At 36.9% G+C, this 22,460-nt stretch overlaps 1 protein-coding gene and 1 long non-coding RNA gene across 5 annotated transcripts in view; both read right to left on the reverse strand.

Moving 5' to 3' along the window:
* Window positions 1-5,349: 5,349 nt before the first annotated feature.
* LOC104089240 (uncharacterized) overlaps window positions 5,350-22,460 on the reverse strand; it is a 61,340-nt gene continuing 44,229 nt past the window's right edge. For 2 of the 4 annotated variants that reach the window (XM_009594088.4, XM_018768499.3), the window contains exons 24-29: window positions 20,871-21,001; window positions 19,566-19,712; window positions 17,898-18,026; window positions 6,680-6,778; window positions 6,049-6,087; window positions 5,350-5,870 (exon numbers count right to left, since the gene is read on the reverse strand). In XM_009594088.4, coding sequence (XP_009592383.1) covers window positions 5,706-5,870; window positions 6,049-6,087; window positions 6,680-6,778; window positions 17,898-18,026; window positions 19,566-19,712; window positions 20,871-21,001 — 710 coding nt within the window. In that variant the 3' untranslated portion in view covers window positions 5,350-5,705. Of the gene's footprint in view, window positions 5,871-6,048; window positions 6,088-6,679; window positions 6,779-17,897; window positions 18,027-19,565; window positions 19,713-19,800; window positions 19,959-20,870; window positions 21,002-22,460 lie in introns of those variants that run through there. The other 2 variants (XM_009594089.4, XR_684722.4) reach the window with 2 other exon arrangements.
* Window positions 7,146-17,890, reverse strand: LOC108943921 (uncharacterized). Its single transcript, XR_001967909.3, has 2 exons — window positions 8,192-17,890; window positions 7,146-8,102 (listed from the first exon to the last, which is right to left on the reverse strand). It is a non-coding gene; the product is annotated as an uncharacterized lncRNA (long non-coding RNA).

Here is a 22,460-nt window from a genome sequence, read left to right on the forward strand (position 1 = left end):
AGTTCTAGAGTTTTGGGTGCTACATGAATGTTGTAGTTTGAAGCTTGAATTGTTCTTATTATTTTATCATATTGTTTTATTTATTCAATCTTGCACTTAATTATTTGATTGCTTGATCACCAGTTGAATACTATCTATTAATCTAGGATTGAACTCGGGAGAGGAAATTCTTGATTGCATATAAGATTGAGTAGAGCGAGATCTTGAACCTGAGTATCGGGAACGGATTTGCGGTTAGGATATGGATATATCTAATCGCCTTGTTTGGTTACTATACAGAAATTATTAATGCGTTCTTGTTAATCCTAATTTCATAGGAATATAGGCGTTAGATTAGCTTGAATAGGCGAGTAGTACTTCGGGAGAAGGCTACGAGTAATATTAACCCTGTCAATCAATAAACTAGATAAATTAATTAGACAATTTAAGTGGAAGACTCAACGGGATTGTTATCTAACCCATAGCTCTATAATATTTTCTCTCATTGAATTCGTCTCTAATATTCGCCAAATTGCTTCCTTTAATCTCTTAGTTTGTTATTCTAGACTAGTTGTAGTTAAATATTCATACTTTAGGATTCACTTGAATAGATTAATTGTTTGGGTTTAATTTAGTTGATAGTTAATCACAAGTCTCAGTAGGTACGATATCTGGACTTAAAATCCTATATTACTTGTCGATCATGTATAGTTGCGTGTGCGTTTGGGAGCAACAAGTTTTTGGCGTCGTTGCCGAGGACTTGGAATTTAACTATTTTTCTAGATTACACTTTTACTTCTTATCTATTCAAGTTTTTAAATTTTTGTTTTGTTTAATATTTTATTATCTTTTTTTGATGGCATATTGAAATGAGAATTGGTCGAATATTGATTATACTTATTTTGGTGATCCCTGTCCATATTGTGAAGAACCACACTTGTGGCAAAATTATGAATCTCAATCTTATGGGTGAAATTTATGTAATATGTGTGATTGTCAAGGTGGCCATTGGGATGGTTGTCCTAATTCTTTTTACCCTTCTCTGAGCCTTTATTATGATGTTTCTAATAATGTTTATGAGTTTGATAGGAGCAATGAAGTGGAAGATATGGAACGCGTTGCTCGTATTATGGACATGATGAGGCAAGTAGCCGAGCAATAAGATGAAAATCAAAAGGCTATACAAAGAATTAGTGCAGCAATCATGAGAATGAAAGCTGAGGCGGAAGAATTGGCTAAAGAGAGAGAGTGCCCACAAGAAGCAGATGTAGTAAGCCAATCTTGGCTAGAGGAACAAGCTCATCTGATAAAATTTCATGAGTCTCTCTGTGATGGCCTTTCAGATATGATAGAACAACTGATAGAAGGAAGAACTGAGCTCAGGCAAGAGATAGATCAATTTGGCTCAGATATCGATGACCTGCAGGCTAAATTAAATAAAAAGGTTGAGGCGTCCGATGCCCTACAACCAATTATTGTGAATACTGGCCAGCATGTAGAGCTGAAAGAGGAAATCTAACTATTCGACCACAATATTATTAATGATGCCAAGGTAGAGGGAGTGTGCAAAAGTGAGGATGTTAAAAGTAAAGCGTTTTTAGAGTTTGAGCATATTAGACCTCATTCTAAACACTTTTCAACATTGTGTTTAGTTGGTGATACAAGAATTGATCCATTCGAGCATATGGATGAGTCAATAGATGAGGAACAAGGTGCATATATTTTGAAATTTGTGATGCCAAGGAGACAAAATGACATACCTCGCTTAAGGACCAAGACGTGCAAGATGCGACATCTATTGCTTGGTTCCTTTATTTTCACACCACCGCCCCAGGAACGTGATAGAAAAATTAATGCAAAATTGGGGGCGCAATTCATATCGTCAAAGTGGAAGAAAAAGTGGTGAAGTGGTACAAGTCGTATCGCGACGTTAAATCAAGTGCTTGTTGGGAGACAACCCAATTCTATTTTTTTCTTTTTATTTTGTTTACTTTTTTTATTTATTATTGTATTATTTTTGTAGTGTTATTTTTGTATTTTTGTAGGAGTATGATCATGGAATCAAAGCCAATAGGCATGTGCAAAAGCGAGGGTTGAAACTAAGTGTGGGGTGCCCGCACAAAGGATCATACATTAAAGAATTCTGAATATCCCGTGAGCTGCTAATGCTTCGGCTTTTGGCCTACCAGGGAGTCTCTTTTACCCTCTTGTTATATATTATGTGCATTGAGGACATTGTACAATTTTAAGTGTGGAGTGAGGAGATTATATGGGTAATTTTATGTGCTATCCTAGCTTAATTGTAGTATTGTTTCTTAGTGTATTGATATTTGTAATTAAAAAAACATTTAAAAAACAAAAATTGAGGAAAAAAATCAGAAAAAAGCTCGGACTTTTCTCGACGATGGATTTTGTGGACAGCATTCTTGAGGGATTAAGGTCCAATAAAAAATTTAATTTTTTTGTTTCTAGTTAGTTTTAGTTAGATAATAATCCTCTGTGATTTTTCTTTGTGCCTCGGTTCTTTTTCATGGGATGTAGCTTGAACCGGGTTGTAATTTCTTTTTTTTAGTAAATTAGAATTTAGGAAATAAAAGAAGGAAGATTGATGAACTTAGGCTCCTTTGACTTGTTTGATAGTAGCGTATTTAAACTTTGGCATGTGGAGGATCTTCCCTATGTTTTGAAATTGTTCATGATGCCTTGATGAAATTGGATAGCATGTTTTGTGACGCCTATATCCCTTTTGTTTGACTATTGTTCACATTGTGCTTAATGCTTAATATCTTGTGGCTGCGTGAATACTTGCATTGTTTGAGAGTCGGAATGAGATCGTCCTTAGTGAGTCATGTGCCATGTGTGAAGTGAGGTTTGTGTAGTCCATGTTATTGTAATTGAGTCTAGAACTTGCCCGGTATGTGAGTTGAAGCGAAATTTTAGGTGATGCTCGGTTTGAAAAATAATTTTAGGCTTTCTTTGATCTTTTTTAGCTTAATTGCTTATCACAAATAAAATTGATCTCTAGTAAACCCTTTTGAGCCTATAGACTTTTAATTGGCACTCACATTACGAGGTTATGCCCTTTTATTCTTAATCGACATTATTTTGATCCCGTTACCTCTGAAAGCACTTTAATTGTGAATTGAGCGCTAGAATAAGTAAGGACTAAGTGTGGGGTGGCTTTCTAGTGGAACCAATGAAAGAAAGAAAGGTGCACTTATTTTGTAGAATAATACTCCACTAGCGAAAATTGAGAAAACAAATCTAAAATAAAAAGAGAAGGAAAAAAGATAGAGATGAATAAATTGTTGTCTTGTTCTTGCTAGGGGGATATAAAGTAAAGTAGTGCTTAAAGAAAGAGGGAATAATTTTGGGGAATCATCTTGTTTGTGAAATTGAAGTAGATTGAAGAAGTTGCGCTTAAAGTTTATTATGTGATGTGTTAAAGTACTTAGGAGGGTGAACCACTAATCCTAAATATATCCTACTTGTCCCTTAGCCCACATTACAACCATATAAAGTCCTAATTGATTTTAGATCGAGTGAGCCTACATTAGTAGAGATTTACATTATGGGCAAGCCTATAGTACCTTTTGCATGCATATGACTTCTATGTGAGAGTGAGAGATTTTCTTTGATATATGTGAGTCCTTAAACTATATTTTATCATGAGATTCGAATGTGTGGATTCAACTTAATCTCTTGTTCTTGTTGTGAGGACACATGGTTTCATGAGGGATAGGTAACGTTATTAAACTTCTCTGTGATGTTGGATGTTCAAGCCATGAGTGCATTGTGATATTGAGTCGGCTTTTGAGGTTAGGATTGTTATGAGTACGTTATCTTTGCTGTGAATATTTTTGAAGAATGGCATACGTAAAGGGAAGTGTAAGGGATTGCATATGCTACAGTTTAATTATTGCTATCAACCATAGTCAAGGGTAGAGTGTATGATTAAAAAATTGAAGCGCTCTTCCCTAGTTGAGATATGTACGTTGTTGGGGTGTAGTTATAGTTCCATAGTTCGAGAGCGATCAAGAGTCTAAGTGTGGGGTGTTGATATTCGGCTTAAAATATGTATATTTATATGCATATTGCCTCGCATTTAACTCATGTTTCGTAGATTTCGGATATGTAATCTAATAATTTGTGCTAATTTGTGGTATTTTTATGTTTAAGAGTCATCCGGAGGCAATGTGGGACGAAAGTGCACGAGTTGAAGCAAAAATGGAGCAAAACGAAAAAGTGGGACAGTGTAGCGCCACAGGTAGCGTGGGGCGCTACCTGTGGCCTTCTTTCCAGAACCTCAAAAATCCCAGCACCAGGGCTAGCGCCCCACGCTACCCTGGGCGCTGGTGACGGGAAATCACTCATACTTCACCCGGGACAAGGTTATTTCGGCCCAAGATCCCTCCCCTTTTCGGCCCAAGACCCCCCCCAACTCGTATAAAAGCAAGTCTAAACCTAATTTGGAGGACATTAACATACACTGAAGGAGAATTCACGTGGGTGAACACACACCACTCTTGGAGGAGGCTTCTAACTAGTTTTTCTTCTTTTAGTTTCATAGTTTATTAGTTCTAGAGTTTTGGGTGCTACATGAACGTTGTAGTTTGAAGCTTGAATTGTTCTTATTATTTTATCGTATTGATTTATTTATTCTATCTTGCACTTATTTATTTGATTGCCTGATCACCAATTGAATACTATCTGCGAATCTAGGATTGAACTAGGGAGAGGGAGATTGCATATAACATTGAGTAGAGCGAGATCTTGAACCTGAGTATCGGGAACGGATTTGCGATTAAGATATAGATATATCTAATCGCTTTGTTTAGTTACTATATAGGAATTATTAATGCGTTCTCGTTAATCCTAATTCCATAGGAATATAGGCGTTAGGTTAGCATGAATAGACGAGTAATACTTCGGGAAAAGGCTACGAGTAATATTAACCATGTCGATCAATAAACTAGATAAATTAATTAGACAATTTAAGTGGAAGACTCAACGGGATTGTTAGCTAACCCATAGCTCTAGAATATTTTCTCTCATTGAATTCGTCTCTAATATTCGCCAAATTGTTTCCTTCAATCTCTTAGTTTGCTACTCTAGAATAGTTGTAGTTAAATATTCATACTTTAGGATTCACTTGAATAGATTAATTATTTGGATTTAATTTAGTTGATAGTTAATCACAAATTCTTGTGGGTACGATATCTGGATTTACAATCCTATATTACTTGTCGACCACGTATACTTGCGTGTGCGTTTGAAAGCAACAATGTAATGCAAAATAAGCCCCATCGGTGATACCATTACACCAACAGTGTCCTATAATCTAACACGTTAACAATGCTCATTTACAAATTCTCTTAAGAAAACACTAATGATCTTTTGCATTTCTAATAGCAAAAATAAGATCTTCAGTTGGATTGTACACTGTTGTGATAGAAATTACAGCATGGATTTAGCAAAAAATGACAGAAAGCACTTCGCAGAATGCATTTCACCAATAGGGACAAATATAAAAAAGAACAAATCTTTAGCCACCATCACAATTTCATTTTTCTTGAATATGTTCTTGATGTTGTTTCTTATTCCTTGGCTCTCCCTTCCCATGTTCTGTCTGCGTAAATGTGCCCTTTTCTTTTTGTACGTGTTTGGGAAGGTGAGAGAAAGGTTATTGTGTACAAGGGATGCACCACTTGCTTTTATCACTGTGCTTATCTGGTCCGGAACTCATTCCTGAATCTAGTTAGATTGTTGGAGAACTTATCCCTGTTCTTCTGATCCAAGCTTCGAGTTATATCAGCCATAAGTTTGTCAAAGCACAGTGAAAGACGCTGTTGTTGGTCTGTTGGCTGCAGATGAAAATGGATAAATAGGAGCTGTCAGCACAAGGAAGTAGATCATTAGTCCACGAAGATGTGCATTGATACAACCAATCCACCTTTTTCGTCTTATGGTAAAAAAAATGATTGTTGGATTACGAACAATGATACCAAATAGACCAACATTATAGCAATAGACAAAATAAATTATCCCTAACTAACAAGTTTCTCATACCTGTGAAGACAAAATCTGTGCTCTTAAGTTTGAGAACATCTGCAAGATGCGAATGAATCATAATCATAATCATATCAGGAATAGAGTAATAAACAATCATTCCTCTCCACTATAAAGCATATTCTAATATCTAAATGATTCTATTTGCTACAATGTAATGCATTCATTAAATGATTTCTTCCTATAAACCTGTGATGCAGGTGGATTAACAAAGAATATATCATAACGGAACTCCATGGATTAAACCATGACAACCTTTTAGAAAGAAGCAATGGACTAGGCAAAGGGAAAACATCAAGCTCAGTGGATACAACAACTATTTCCGACATCTAATTAGTAGAAGCGTTTAGAACAACACAAACACATCTCAACTGTAAACGCAAGATTAAGTCTGCTGATTCAATCATCCATAATGTGATATAGTTATGATTTGCTTTTGTTACTACCATAATTTAATGAAATTCAGAATGTGGAACTGGTGATTTAACTTGCTCACAGAACCCAATACTGCGTCTTTTGTGAAAACACAGGCACAGACATATGTATGTGTGTATCATAGTCACATTTGCATCTTGCAGTTTTCGAAATAATAAGTAGGACGGAATCTAAATGCTACAAAAATCAGTGTCACCTCTTCGCTGATGAGTATCATACTCAGCATCGGTCTACTTAGGCTCCACTGGTTGCCACAATCTTCAAACAGAACAATCTCAAAGAGAGTCTTCATTATCTATCAGGGAAAATGATCACGTTGGCATAACAAATGAATCAGTTCCATATCACAAGAACTTTTTTTCTTTGATAAGGTAAAGTAAATTTCGTTAAAATCAATACCAAGAAGGTACTATAAAGGGTAGAAGAAGAAGGGAATTACAAATTTTGACTATGACCCCATGCTGTCTAAAAAATGAAAAAAAAAAAAATGTGACATGCTATCAAACATATGACCCCTTACACCAAAAGTATATATTTTGTAAATTAAACACCTATGCTTTACAATAGAAATGTTATTTGTCTTTCTCTCAAGCATCTCTTGTTTCTCTCAAAGCCAAACAGTCCACTGCATAATGGAGCAGTCTTCCACAATGTCTTCGATCTTTTGCTTATCTTCTGACCCTGCCAGCACAGTAATAGGCTCCTTATATCCCCTGGCATGACCCAGCTAACTCCAAAGAGATTTAAAACAATGAGCAGATTAGCCATACTTTACAGGAATAACTGTCTGCTGCTCTCCTGAGAACTTTTGCAGAAGAAGCATCTACTGCATAAGGGCAATCCTATTCTTTGAAGATTATCCTGAGTCAAACAAGTATTCCTAGTTGAAACTCAAGTAAAACAACCACTCTGGGAGGTACTCTTGATTTCCAAATAAGTTTCCAAGGCCAATCAGCATTCCAGCAACCATTTTATTTTTTAAACAGATTACATTAGCTCTTAACAGCAAAGTCTCCCCTTTTACTGGACAAGTCAGATCAGTGACTCATTTTTCTCATCATTTAAAGATACAGACTGTACAGCCTCTAGTAGAAGACCAAACTCATCAATCTCCAAATCATTGAGATTTCTTCTAAGTTGCAGATGCATCTAGCTTCAGAGAAACAGTCAGCCACCAAACTTTTATTTACAGCCAAACTAACATAAAGTATGAATTTTTGCGCACACTCTAATGTCCATCTAATGATCCAACCAATATTTTACATGTTTACCGTTTCCCACATTCAATCTAGTATATAGTTGGAAGTCACTCCAATAACTACAGATATGCTTCCAGATAGTTATTTGTTATGCGTAGGTGTAGATTAGGAGTCCAATGATCTACAATCCCATATTTGGTGAAAAATAACATCTTTCTATAATCCTGCTTTACCATCATTAAATCTCCAGAGCCATTTGATAAGTACACTCCCAAACTTTTATTTTGAAACTTGAGATTCTTCACTTCCATGCCACCACTTTCTTTATGAATCATCACCTGTTGCCATTGATAGATGCTTCATTTTCTGTGTAGCACTACCTTGCCAGAGGAAATTATTTCTCAGCTTATTTAATCTTTTCTGCACAGTAGAACAGAATAGGATAAGGCCTCAAATATGTAGGCATGGTATCCAACACAACATTCAACAAAGTGAGTCTCCCACCAAACCTTTATTTGAAGCTTGAGATTCTTCACTCCCGTGCCACCACCTTCTCTATTTATCATCACAAGTTGCACATGACTAGACATATCTTTCTTGTGTAGCATTATCTTGTCAGGGGAATTATCCCTCAGCTGATCTAATATTTCTCCACAGTAGAAGGGATGGGGATAAGGGGCATCAAATAGGTAGGTATGTCATCCAACATACCATTCACCAAAATGAATCTCCCACCAAAGGGTAAATATAGTTTTTTCCATGCAGAGAATTTTCTCATATCTGCCAAGAACTCCCAGCCAAATCCCTTTAGCCTTCAATTTAGCAGCAAGAGGAAGACCCAAATAAGTAGCAGGGTAAGCTTCTATTTTGATCCGAGTATATCAGAGAGCTCCAGAAGAATACTTTCTGCATTTAGAGCGAAAATGCTACTTTTGGCCAGATTAGTTTTAAGACCAGACAATGCTTAAAATGTCAATATGATGATTCTAAGATGAAATACTTGGCGTTAGAAAATGAAATCATTAGCATAAAATTTGTCCGACCAAGTATTTCATATATGTCAGATATCCAGTTTTTTTTCTCACTTTTTACCATCAATCTGGAAACCCTCAAGCCATCTAAGACTTTTAGCCCTCTTTAGCAAAAGACTTGGTGCTTCCATCACCTTGACAAAGAGATGAGGTGAAAGTGGACCACCTTGTCTTAAGCCTCTCTGCAGCTTAAAGAAACCTTCAGGATCCCCATTAATAAGAATAGCAAACCTGATAGTAGATATACATGTATGTATCCACTGGATCAATTTGTCCCCGGACCCCATTAACTTTATTATATGAAGCAAAAATGACCATTTCACATGGTCATATGCTTTTCCTAAATCCAATCTACAGGTTACCCCATGCCTGTCTATCTGCAAATACTGGTCCGAGCATTCATTAGCAACATAGCAGCATCAATGTTTTGCCTGTCTTTTATAAAGGCAATCTGATTCACAAAGATTTGTTAATCACCATCTTCGAGTAGTCAGTAAGGACCTTAGTAAACACTTCCAAGCATGCTGATGGGCCTATAATCTTTTATTTCCATAGAAATTTTCTTTTGGTGTAAGCGCTATGAATGTGGCATTAAAACTCCTTAAAAAGTGTCTTCTTTGTAAAAAAAAATCAAATTTTTTTATTATATCATTTTCATAGTAGGCCAACATTTCTGAAAGGATATACTGAATCCATCAGGTCCAAAAGCTTTCTCCCCTACAAACTGTTGTCACTGATTCCACTTCCTCAGCAATAAACTGTCTTTGCAGGCAATAAACTGTCTCTCATCATCGGGAAGAACAACCAACATGTTATCTTCCTATACACTTCTCCATTTTTCATTCTCTATCAACAGCTTCTCATAAGAGCCCAAAATGTGATTCTTAATCAACTTTTTGTCTCCTACCGGCTTGCCATGAATGTTATTAAAAGCCATTGCTTCGTCACCTAAAGTGATGAAGTGATAGGTTATCGCTTCACCGGTGAAGCCATACCTATCACTTCACAGGCAGGAGCAAATTTATGGGGGAGATTATGGGGCACTAGAACTCATGGTCTCTCTGCAAAATTAGATATTTTATGTGCATATTTTCTAAAATTGGTATAATATTAACTGTTGGACCCATGCTCCAAGAATGCTGAATGGTACACTTGGTTGAAGGTTGAGTTATTTACCAAGAGGAATAGGGATCAATTCTCACTTAATACATTTTTTCTCCTTTTTTTAGCAGTGCACCCATATATTAGAAATCCTAAATCCGCCTCTGTTCACAGGTGAAGTCATGTGCGTCAAAGGAGTGTGCAGTCCAAAAAATCACACAATGTCATCCCACAGAGAAGTAGTTGATTCTTTGAATCTCAACTTTGAGGAGTTTGATCAATATCTGCATTATTTATTGTCCCAGGGCGAGTGGGGCATGGTACGAAACTCGATGGATAATGGGCCCCCCTCTACTCTCCTTCATTTAAATGCTCAACTTTTGTCCATGGCAAGGTTAAAAACTGTGACATGCACCCAGACATCATGTGTTGTGCTCATACCACTTGACCGAAGTTCTCGGGGTAGAAAAATATCTGCACTACTGCATATTAGATGCTGAAATTAATTGTTTCTTGTAACGACCCGGCCGGTTGTTTTGTGTATTTGAGCCTCGTAAACCTATTTGATGATTCTCGTATGCTTGTTTGTTGTTTTTTGACTTGCGGGGATGGTTGGTTTGGTTTCTGGAAGGTTTTGGAATGAATTGGAACACTAGTTCCATGGTTAGAAGCTTAAGTTGTAAAAGTTGACCAAGGTTTGAGTTTGAGTAAACGACTTCGGATTCGTGTTTTGATGGTTCGATAGGTTTGTGTGGTGATTTTGGACTTAGGCGTATGTTCGGATTTGGATTGGAGGTTCCTAGGTTGATTTGGCTCTAATTGGCAAAAGTTGAAAATTTAAAGGTTTGAAAAGTTTATAAGTTTGACCGAGAGTTGATTTTGAGGTTATCGGGTTCAGATTGTCGTTCCGGGAATTGGAATAGGTCTATTTTGTCATTTGAAACTTTTGTGCAAAGTTTGGTGGCATTTCGAGTTGGTTTGATAGGAATCAGATGTTTGGTTGGAAGTTTAGAAGCTTATGAACGTAAGAGAAGTTCAATTGATGTTTGATCGTCGAATTGTAGATGTGGTGATCTTGCATGTGTTTGGAGACTTCGGATAGGTCCGGGTAGTGTTTACGGACTTATTGGTATGATTGGACGTGGTCTTTGGTGGCTCGGGTGAGTTTCAGACCACCCGGAGCTTGGTTGAATTGCAGATTTTCTGTTGGTGTATGGTGTGCTTCGCGATCGCGGAGGCTTATTTGGGGCAACTGTGGTATTTGTTCTCCACGTTCGCGAATAGGGTGTCGTGTTCGCGAAGGGGTGGGGTCGTTGGTCTTCGCGTTCGCAGGTAAAGGGCTCGCTTTCGCGCAGAGGAGAAGGCTAGCTAGGACTGGGGTTAGCCTTCGCGTTCCCAAAGTTTGGGACGTGTTCGTGTAAGCTTAAGTTGCTCGTGTATCGCGCTCGCAGGTGGTTGACCGCGTTCGCGAAGAGTCTTTTTGGGCAGAGGCTAAGTTGTGCTTCGCGAACACGAGGCTTGGGCCGCGTTCGTGAAGGGTATCACTGGGCAGACTTATAAGTGATGTAATTTCAGGACTTAGACCCATTATTTCATATTTTTAGCCGTAGACTTGGAGATAGGCAATATTTGAAGAGGATTTTCACACAAGGCAAGAGGGTAAGTGATTTCTATCTGATTTTAACATTATATCTTGTTTCTCCATGGATTATTACACAGATTATGGGATTCGAAAGAGAAACTTTTGGGGGTTTTGGCTATGATTTTGGAGAGTGAAAAATGGAGATTTGAACCCCCATTCGGAGTCGGATTTGGATGAAACTTGTAATTTGGACTTGTATTCGAATGGGTAGTCGGAATTTGTGACTTTGGTCGGGTTCGAAAAGCGGGCCCGAGTTGACTTTTTGGTTGACTTCGTTTTATTTATTAAAGATCGAGCCTTTATGCTCCGATGTTGTTTCCTTTAGCATTATTTGACATAGTGGTGTGTTATTTGACTAGATTTGTGCCGTATGGAGGTCGATTCGCATGGGAAGGCATTTTTGGAGTATTGATTCAAGCACTTTCAGGTAAGTAACTTGTCTAAACTTGGTGAAGGTAATTTCCCTGTTGGCTATGATATTTGAGATATGTTGGGGGTAACGCACGTGCTAGGTGACGAGCGTATGCGTACACCGGGGTTATTCATGATCCAGGTTGACCTTAGGCTATTATGGGCCTTGTTTCGCTATCATGCTCCACTATTTCCATGTTTTCTCCACTTGTATGACTACGTGAGCTATTATTCATGTTAGAAATCATGCCTATGCTATGTGCTCATTTGTTTGAGACATGAAAGGGTTATTCTTGCTATATTGAGTTGTTTGCCTTAATTGTAGTCATATTCTCGGTCATGATGTTACATATGCGTATTATATCTCTATCTCTATGCATTCTTGATATGTTATCTCACATATTGTTGGTCCCCTTATATGTGTGACACGAGTTGAGCGGAGTATTGTGAGATGTGACCATTTGAGACTCGAGCAGTTGATGACTGATCTTGGCCATATAGTTGATCTGATACTGATAGTGAGGTGACGTGTGCGCCAAGCCCACATTGGGCTGAGTGGTATTGATTATGAGATGCCGCGTGCGTCGGGCCCTATATTGGGCTAAGTGATATTGATCGTTGACTTAGATCCGATCAGCGCTTGGGCTAGGACCAGCCCCTCCGGAGTCACACCCACAGGTCATATATATGCCTTGTGAGGGACTTGTGTCAGACACCCGTATAGTGCTGAATGTGGTTATGTGTGATGATTGAAGGGTATTTGTGTCGGGCACTATACATGTGCTGAGATTGGGTATACTTGATGATTTAACTACGATATTGTTGATTCTAGCATGGATACTTGTCATAAAGGTATAGAGTTGTGTTTCTTCCCTCATGCTAATTGGTACTTAATGTCTCTATTTGATGTGTAGAACGTGGAATCACAGTAAAATTGATAAAACTATATTTAGGTGATTTTTGTGGAAGAATTTATGTCTTAACTTTTATTCTTGAAAAGCATGCTTATTTCCCTTCTTATTGTGAAAAGGTTGAACTTGATATTACTTGAGCAACTTTTCCTTTTTGCCGTTATTATACTATTATTGTTGTTGTTGGCTATTTGAAATGAATATTGGACCTTGCCAAGCTCGTCACTGCTTTCAGCCCGAGGTTAGGTTTGTTCTTTATTGAGTACATGGGGTCGGTTGTACTCATAAAACACTATGTACTTCATGTGCAGATCCAAGTGCTGCTGAGAGAGGTGATTGCTAAAGAGTGGCTTCGGTACTAGTTTTGTAGGTTTCGAGGTAGCTGTTATTTCCATTCGCAGGCCTTGAAGTCCCTTTTCTCTTAGTTCATGTTATATTATACCATCTTTAGACAATATTGTATTTTGTGTTCAGACTCTGTATTTGAATTCTGTAGCGTTCATGTACTCGATGATACCAGATCGTGGGATGGTTTTCAGTTGCATTGTTATTATTGATTTCAGTTATTTATGTTATTCCGATGTTGAGATTATTTAATAATGTTATTTAAGTTTGTTTCTGCTAATCGATTGTTGGCTTGCCTAGCAAGCAGTGTTAAGCACTGTCACGGCTCCGATGGGATTTTGGGTCATGACATTTCTATTGAAACCTTACATAGATAGATATATGGTTATCTTTTGAAATTTTTCAATAATTGTGCGCTTCACTTCAAAGAAGCATGAAGCTTTCACTTCTTGCTTTTCGCCAACACCATGGACTTTGTTGCTTTCTTTATGCTTTTTACTTTTATCACCTTGCTTGATCCATAAACAGCTTTGTTCGGCCTCCACTATGTTTCTTCAGCTTTGGCAATCTCTTCAGCTCTTTTGAAAGGTTAGACTGCATGGATTCCACCTCATACTCAGCTCCTCCTACTAAATTTGACTAATCCATCATAGCAAGTTTTTCCAAAACAACTTTCTATATTTCTTGCAGCATACCAAAGACTTCCTTAGTTCCTTGTCCATTTTTTGATATCCAGGTTCAACAACTTCAACTTTTTGGCTAGGGCAACATTCCCTGTACCTCATATGATTTTCACCATCTATCCACTAAATCAATGAATTCATTTCCAGCCAATTTAAAATGACCTTTCTGTATTCCAATCCCCCCATTCCAAGAGAATAGATTAGTGATTTGCACAAACTCTAGGAAGGCCCCTCGGTTTTATAGTCTTAAAAGAAGTCACCCTGTTTAGTAGATACAAGGAACCTATCGATCCTTGATGCACAAGAAATATCATTACCCCTTAATCAGTTGAATTGTCCACATTGGAAGGGATAATCCATCATAGGTAACTCATCAACTACTTTTGTGAAATCTCTTATAGATCTAGGATTGAAAACTCCGTCACATCTTTCGTCGCTAAATCTTGTGACATTGAAATCCCATCCGACAACACATGATGATGCTTCGAACCCCTAATTATCAACCACTTCATGCCAAACCTCCTTTCTCCCCCATCACAAGGACAATAGACATCCGGAGTTCAACTCCTACAACAAAACAGTAGCCGCGCAGACCCATCAATCGTTACATATCCATATTGTCTTGTCCAGCAACAGTAGAATACCTCCACTACTTCCCTAGGCTTCCACAATCAGCCCTTCTGCTCATGTACTGCCCCCTATCTTTTTGATAAGAGAAAAATCTGCATTCTTCATTTTTGTTTCCACAAAACAGATGATATCTGCTTTCCAATCTCTAACCATCAGCCTGATCAATCTTTATTCATCTTTATCTTTTAGGGGTTCCAAAAGCTTAACTTCAAATTCACTTTTTTTCATTCAATAACTTCCTCCTGCTGCCCACTGCCCATATATCCACTAGCATCACCATAATTGACATTAAACGAGCAATTTCAAATCCCTTTAAATATAGGAGAAGGATTTTTAGAGTTTGACACCAATTTATAGGTCCTGATCTTTCCAATCTGTAGTAACATATCAAGGAGCTCATTTTCGAGTTCCATCATATGAACCCCAAGTAGTTTACACATTTTCAGTATATTCCTTCTTACCCATCTTGACGCCCTTCTCGGTTTAATCTTTTACTGAAATTGCGCATAATATATCAAAGGAGAATCAACAGAGCATGTGTTCGTGTGAATTCTTCAAAAACCTTTGAATGAAATTCTGCTGAAAATTTTCCCATGTCATATTGTCATCTTCAGGTAACGACTCCATCTCAACCTTTCATCCTCGAAATATTCCAGAGAAAAGCTTTCTTCGGACCTATGGGGAAGGTCTTGAACAAACATATCCAAGGAAGCAAGCACAGAGACTGTAGTATCTTTATTTCCCATCGATTCCAACATCTGCATGGAGCTCTCAACTTTCCGACACTATAAGATACATGAGATAAGGGTCTGGGTCTTTAAACATGGGTCTTTAGCTTTGGACTTGCAGATATTTTTAAAATTGGCTCCCCATCCATTAGATATATGAATGTTTGAAACAGCTGGGCTGCTCCTCATTTTCACCAATGAATTGGATGGGCCTATCTACTTACTAGAAGACCCAGGCGCACCAGACTTAAAATTAGAAGAGGAAAATTGGATCCCCGTCCATTAGATGTATGAATGTTCGAAACGGTTGGGTTGCTCCTTATTTTCACTAATGAATAAGATGGGCTACTTTTATTATTGAAAGAATTACAACAAAATACATTTGACTTCACACCATAACAAAAAATGGCCCACGTTTTTAAGTTTTACCTGACCTATCCCATATTGTACATATTTTGAAAGCACTAATAAATTCAAAATCTATGTTCTTACAACTATTGCTTTCACTCTCTCTTCTTCTCACATCTTCTACATTTGCTTCAAGGGGCCGTCCGCCATTACTGCTTCTCCCCGTGTATCACCTGGTTGCAATGTAAGAAAATTGAAGAGTAGAAGTCCACCATTGAAGGTCATTCAAAGCTTTGCTTTCGAAAATAGGATTTTTTGAGTTTATTAGTTGTTTGGATTGGGTGTTGTTCCAATTGATTGAAAATATCAAAAGGAGTTCAAAATCTAAATTTGAAATGATTTGGAGTAGATTTGAGCAAGATTTGAGTTAAATTTCAGAAAAGACGCAATGAAGAAGACGAAGTTAGTTTTTTGTATAATTATGTATAATCTTGTATAATAGTGTATACGAGTGTATAAATACATCTTATACACTTTTATACACCTTTATACAAGCGTCTGTAGACGAACTTCTTCCACGATTTTCAGTTGCAATTCTTGTTCAAAACCTGTCCAAATCTCCATTAAATGACTTCAAATTTTATATCAACCTCCTTATACTATTTCTAACAAGTCTAAATAACACCCACTCCAAATTTCTCACAAAATCAAATTCAGAATTTAAACCCACATATTTAAGCTTGTTAAAAATTTAATTTTCACCACCCAAATGGATTTGGTTTGTTGAACTAATATTTTAGTCACAGTTACTGATTCAAAAATTAACTTAAAAGCTTGAGCAATCTTTTTTAAAAATTAAATAGTAATTTCGAGAACCTATTGGAGTTGAATGTTGAATCTTAGCCTATTATTTTTGGGCTAATTGGTTGTAAATTGAAATATGGGCTATAAAATTGAAAAGTAGGGAGCCTAGTTGTTCTTATGTGAAATTTTCCCTTTATTACTTGTCTACTTTTATAAGACCCAGGCGCACCAGACTTAAAAATTAGAAAAGCAAAGCCTTCACAAGATGGCCCTTTTCATTTTTAAATTTTAAATCTGGTTGCGCAATTGACATGCATCCCGTACGCATGTTAGAATTCCACAATGGATTCTTATTGGGAAACTGCGACACTGCATTCAAACCACCAAGGTTCTACACCTCATCTCTTCCATTTCTGTGATAGCCGTATTTTACATCCTGGTCAACTTTCTCCACCCAAGCATTGGATTCCACCCATATCCGAACACTAAACGTGAAGTTATCCACCATGATTTTAATCGTCGTCGGGACTTTTATCTCCGCAAAACACATGCAGATTCTAGCCCATCTCAAGTATATTTTGTATCTCTTATTATCATCCATTTCTAGAAAATAGAATCTGTCTCCAATTTTTCTTGAAGATGTCTTTCGACCGCAGAAAACTTGAACATCTTATCCAAACTTGGTCGGGGCGCTAATTTTGTCGATGACAAACGTTGATCAGTGACCACCATTTAATTCTTTAACTCATCTAGCCGGAATATTTCAATTCTTGCAGCCCATTTTTGAAATTCCCAATGACTAGGGCAATTTTCTGGAATCACCAAAGCACCCAATTAAGCATGTATACAAATACTCCCTATACCTGAGGGAATTGTTGTCAATCAAGAATATATTGCTCCGTTCTATCGTTTTTTAAGATTCTAATATCTTCCCTTTGCCAAATCTTTATCTGTACCACATAAGGACAAATCCACTCCAGGTGGTCACTCTTTAGACATCTCTTCCTTCCACGACCCTTTCTCAACAAATTTAATCATTGTATTAGCAGAGTCCAGCCATCCCAAGTTCTCTCCCAATTGTGGAATGATATTGTGGATCTTTTTTCTTCCCTTCACAGACACTCCTATAATATAATTTACAAACAAATTGAAATTTTAGAAGATAAACTACTATGGCGATACTATGATATACAATAGAAACTTTATCTATACTCGTAGAATTAGACCGACAGAGGGCCCAACATTCACTACCTATTGTTGAACATAATTGTGGCATGTGAGACTTTTGAACAGAGTAGTAATGAGCATGCTATACCATCTTCCGAAATCTACTGCATTTTCCAGCCCAAACTCCACATTCCCGCACCACCACCCGAACAAAAATATGTATATAAGAACAATAACAAAAAAAATAAAAGATGAAACCTCATGAAATAAAAGGGACAAAACGAACTGGAGGGAGGGGTCAAAAAGAACAGAGTTCCCTGATGACTGGACTGCCACGGCTAAAACGAATATGCAGTTTCTAAAAAAGGTCTTGAAATCATTAATCCTTTAAATAAAAAGAGCAGTTGAACTTACTTCAAGAAATATGTTCGGACAATCGGCTAAATGCTGAGCCAGGTTAAGAGCCACGGGGGTAGTTGGTGACTCTCCAGCTGTTATGTGATCGAAATAAAAAGTAGCCAAGTTGTCCACAGCAGATGCACACTAAAAATAAATAAATTGGAGTCAGTTTGTTGAGAACGAATTATATGATTCATCCCAGCAAGGCTGTTATTGAAGCGTGACCACCTTATACAAAAGCTTAAGCTGTCAGATAGAGCACACTTTTAATTATTTAACTAGTTTTTGGCCACTTATTCCTATCAATTTTATATAATATATGTTAATAAATAGTGAGCATATTCGACCGACTTAATTATTAAATACAAAATAATTAGGTTTACATAAATATGTAATATGAACATATCCTGCTTCCTTTTTCTTATAGACAATTAATAGAGCCTCATTATCATATGCCTTCTCTATTACTGTAAGTTCGTTCCTCATTGTTCTTTCAACACTTTGGATTGGAGCTCAATTTGATATAATAATATAAAGGAAACTATAACACCACCTATATGTAGATTGACTTCATTCCTTCAACACATGAATTATGGTGATTTAGAAAGGAAGAAATATAATACGTATATTTGAAAACTATTAAAATCTATGTTAATATTAAGAATAAACAAAGAGAAAAACAGATGCATATCTGATATGGAGCTCGCTGGCATAGAGAAACACCGAACTAATCAGAGTAGCACAAATGCACATAGAGGGGGACATATGAGATGGAGCTCGTTGGTTGTTAAGCATATATCGATCTCATTTAAAATCACAACTTAGAAAGTATTTCTGTATAGGTCTGCCTTCTTTTTCCCCTCATCCAAGAACTTTACATATCTATCCTTGACGTGTGGTCATCTCCTTTTGCACTCAATTTGAATCTCTACCTTTTGTAATTGTGCTCTCATTAATTTACATATATAGATGATATATTGACACTACCTTTGCCTTTTCATTTTTTCCAGAGCTTAGGTTATTTGAACTTTAAGTATAGTTGTTCAAGTGTTATTAATTCATTGGTAGTATAAAAAAAATTACTGCTCAATGTGAGAAAAGAATATAAACATAATAGAATTTACAAAGTGATTTTGTGGGTTATTAACGTATAAATGAAAGAAATAATTAAAAAATTAGATAAATATGAAAATAGCAAGAAGTACATGGAAGAGGTGCAACTTTACTAATATGAGTATTTATTATGGAATGTTTTCCCTAACGTTTCTGCACATTAGTATAATAAAGTTTTGGTTTAAAGTTGATGAAAGAAGAACTTATTTATTTTTTAAGGGTATTAATGTAACTTAATTTTATAAGGATATTTTAGTCTTTCAACTTCACACTAAAGCCTTCACTTATATTATAGTATAATTATATTAGGTCTCACTTGTGGACCTGATTGGGTCAAACACGTGAAATATTTTTTGCTTTTTGAGTGGTGGTGAGATTTGAACTCACGACCTTTGCCTGCTCAGCCACCATGTTGAAGTGTGTGACCACCTCGTATAAAAGTTTAAGATGTTAGAGAAGAGCACACTTTTAATACTTACTTATATTATGTCTCAACACTTGCAAAGATCAAACAAATACAAAGAAATGGCATCCAACATCCCAAGGACAATGGTCGAACACAGCACAAACCTGTGATTTGATATTTGCATCCAGTACTTTAAGTCCAGACTCAAGAGATCCAGCAATAAATATAAAGCTACTTGAGTCCAAGTTTAGTATCAAATGGATCTGGTTTTTCATCATGATTTCCAGGAATGTGAAGTAAGCTCCTGAAAGCTGTAGGATAAGACAACTGGAAGTGGTTATATTGTTAAAATGAAATGCAGACAATGTGATAATTTACAGAGGGAAAAAGAATATATACCCCACAAAATTCGTGTAAGAGGTATGTCCACTGCTGAGGACACAACCAGGGATCAAACCACTTTTAAAGATAAACAGCTTAAAGAAATTAGCTCAATTTGACACCACTGCTCATTCGAAGAATGTTGAGGCTCTAATTTTTAAGAAGCAGCAACAGCGCTGATTGAACAGATAAATTTTTGCCAGAATAACAATGAGAAGGTCCACTTTAAAAATAAGTGGTCAGTAGTTTAAAATATTTGACTCGATTATACCAATCAAAAGAAAATGTAAGCTATAGACAAAGACACAGAAAAAAATGAAAAAGGAACTGAAAAAGAAAACCAAAATGATCAACTTCTTCTCTGCATCTGCTCCCCACATACACAAGACTCAAAGACGGCTTAAATCTACTTCAAGCAAACACTAAAGGCATACAAATGGCACTCCAAACACATACAGAACTACAAGTGGCTGCTACCAAATCCATATTTAAAGATGTATATCCTGGTAAAATAATTTTAATCAAGATACTTCTGCAGTTTTCATATGCTAGCATCATAGTCAGAACCAAATTGCCTAAATGTCAGTTCCAACATAATGCCCAATAGGTAACAGGACTATTTCTTTCCACCAGGATGTTGACCTCTCAAATGTCTCAGTAGTCTCTATATTTTCCCGTGTTGTAATTGTGTCACTTATAAGTATGTTTTCTTAGCTGAGCGAATGTAGACAACTCACAATAAACCATACTTTACATCTGCAACAAGCACATAGAAACTATGGGCTCAAACTTGGTGCATATGTGAATTGTGATGCTCCCATTCTTTGTTGGGAGTACACTCCAAAATAAGTAGAGTGCTGGCAACAAATTTTGATGTTTGTTGGGAAGTTTATATGTTCCAAAATCACATAAAATATCTTTGCTCAGAGCATAAAGCAGCAGAAGGTTTTATCTCCAGAAACAAAATCAGTCTGAACATACTATCTTGTTAACATCATATAGTAAGAGGAGGCAATTCTCATGTGATAAGCATCTAAGAATAAAATAACCAGCGATATTTTTGAATAAATCAGCTCTTAATATAATACCTTTCTATATGCGAGTATATCAGCCAAAGGAATAGATAGAGCCATCCTCATAGAAATGTCAAAAGCATCTGCTAGCGCTCTGTCCCCATAAATCTCAAACACCCCAAAGTTGACATAGTTACCAGCAAGTGCTACAGTGTAGAGTAAAGCATAAGCAATTACATAATGATGAAAGGACGATCAATTCAGTTTTTTACATTCCCATTTGTTAACATTACATTTTCAGGGTTACTGTAGTGTTGATCAGCTAAATACACAGATGGGGAAAATACATACAATCTGCTAGGCAAAGAGCCACATATATTTTGCACAAGGGAACAGAGGGACAAAGAGAAAAGGGGAAACAAAGGAGAAAGAAAACAAAGGGTTAACAGAACTTGCTAAAACAGCTGTTCACTTGACTGTTAAGAAAAATAAGATGGGGTGGATAATTGAAAAAGCTACTCCTCTAAATTTACAGAGTTTAGAGGAAGAGAAGGACCCAGAATTTGAGGCTTCAATTTGGGCGCACCAGAACATAATCAGACTCGGCAAGGTGTTTGTGATAAATTTTCAGGGATGCGAGAAAGAAGCATTGGCGCTTTTCATGAAAATTGACAACAAGAGACAAGAGAACAAAGGGTTTCCAGATATGCAAGTGTCAGAAACTCCACGACGAAAAGGAATTAAAGAACTAAAAGGGCTGAAAATAGGAAGCAACTTCAGAAGCAATAGTACTAGAAGTAAGGGGGGCGTATGGTTATCCAGGATCAATGAAGGTAAACATTCTCTCATGGAATGTTAGGGGGTTGAATCGACATAGAAAAAGAATGTTGATCAAAAGTTTAATTCACAAGTGGAAAGCAGATGTATATTGTTTTCAAGAATCAAAAATCGAAGGAGACATTGGAGAGATAGTAAAAGAACTGTGGAAATAATAGATGGGGGAAATATGCACAATTGGAAGCTAGTGGGATTAGAGGGGGGTTATTAGTTTTGTGGGATGGTAGAATGTTGGAAGGGGAGATTAGTAGCTTGGGATCATATACTATAACCTGTAAATTTTCTGGGAAAAGTCAGGAATTTACCTGGAATTTATCCAGTGTATATGCACCAAATGATAGGAAGGAAAGGGAGAAAGTCCGGTGGGAATTAGCAGGAGCTAGGGGTCTCTTTGAGTGGTCATGGCTGGTATGCGGGGACTTCAATAAAGTGAGGTTTCCATCAGAGAAGAAGAATTGCAATAGAATCTCTAGAGCAATGAATGAATTTTCAGAGTTTATTGAAGACATGGAGTTGGTGGATTTACAACTGGCAAGAGGTAACTACACTTGGAGAATGTGATAGCAGCTAGGTTGGATAGGTTCTTAATCTCTATGGATTGCAATGAGAGCTTCAGAAATATTAAGCAATCAATCCATCATAGAGTGACATCTGATCATTCCCATGTGATGCTTCAATGTGGCAATTGGGATCCAGTCAAATTCTATTTCAAGTTTGAGAATTGGTGGCTTCAAACTGAGGGCTTCCAAACAAGGATTAAACACTGGTGGAACTCTTTTAATTGTGACGGAAGACCTGATTTTATCCTGGCCTTTAAACTTAATGCAA

Source organism: Nicotiana tomentosiformis, chromosome 1 (genome assembly GCF_000390325.3).
Source record: "Nicotiana tomentosiformis chromosome 1, ASM39032v3, whole genome shotgun sequence".
Lineage (NCBI taxonomy): Eukaryota > Viridiplantae > Streptophyta > Magnoliopsida > Solanales > Solanaceae > Nicotiana > Nicotiana tomentosiformis.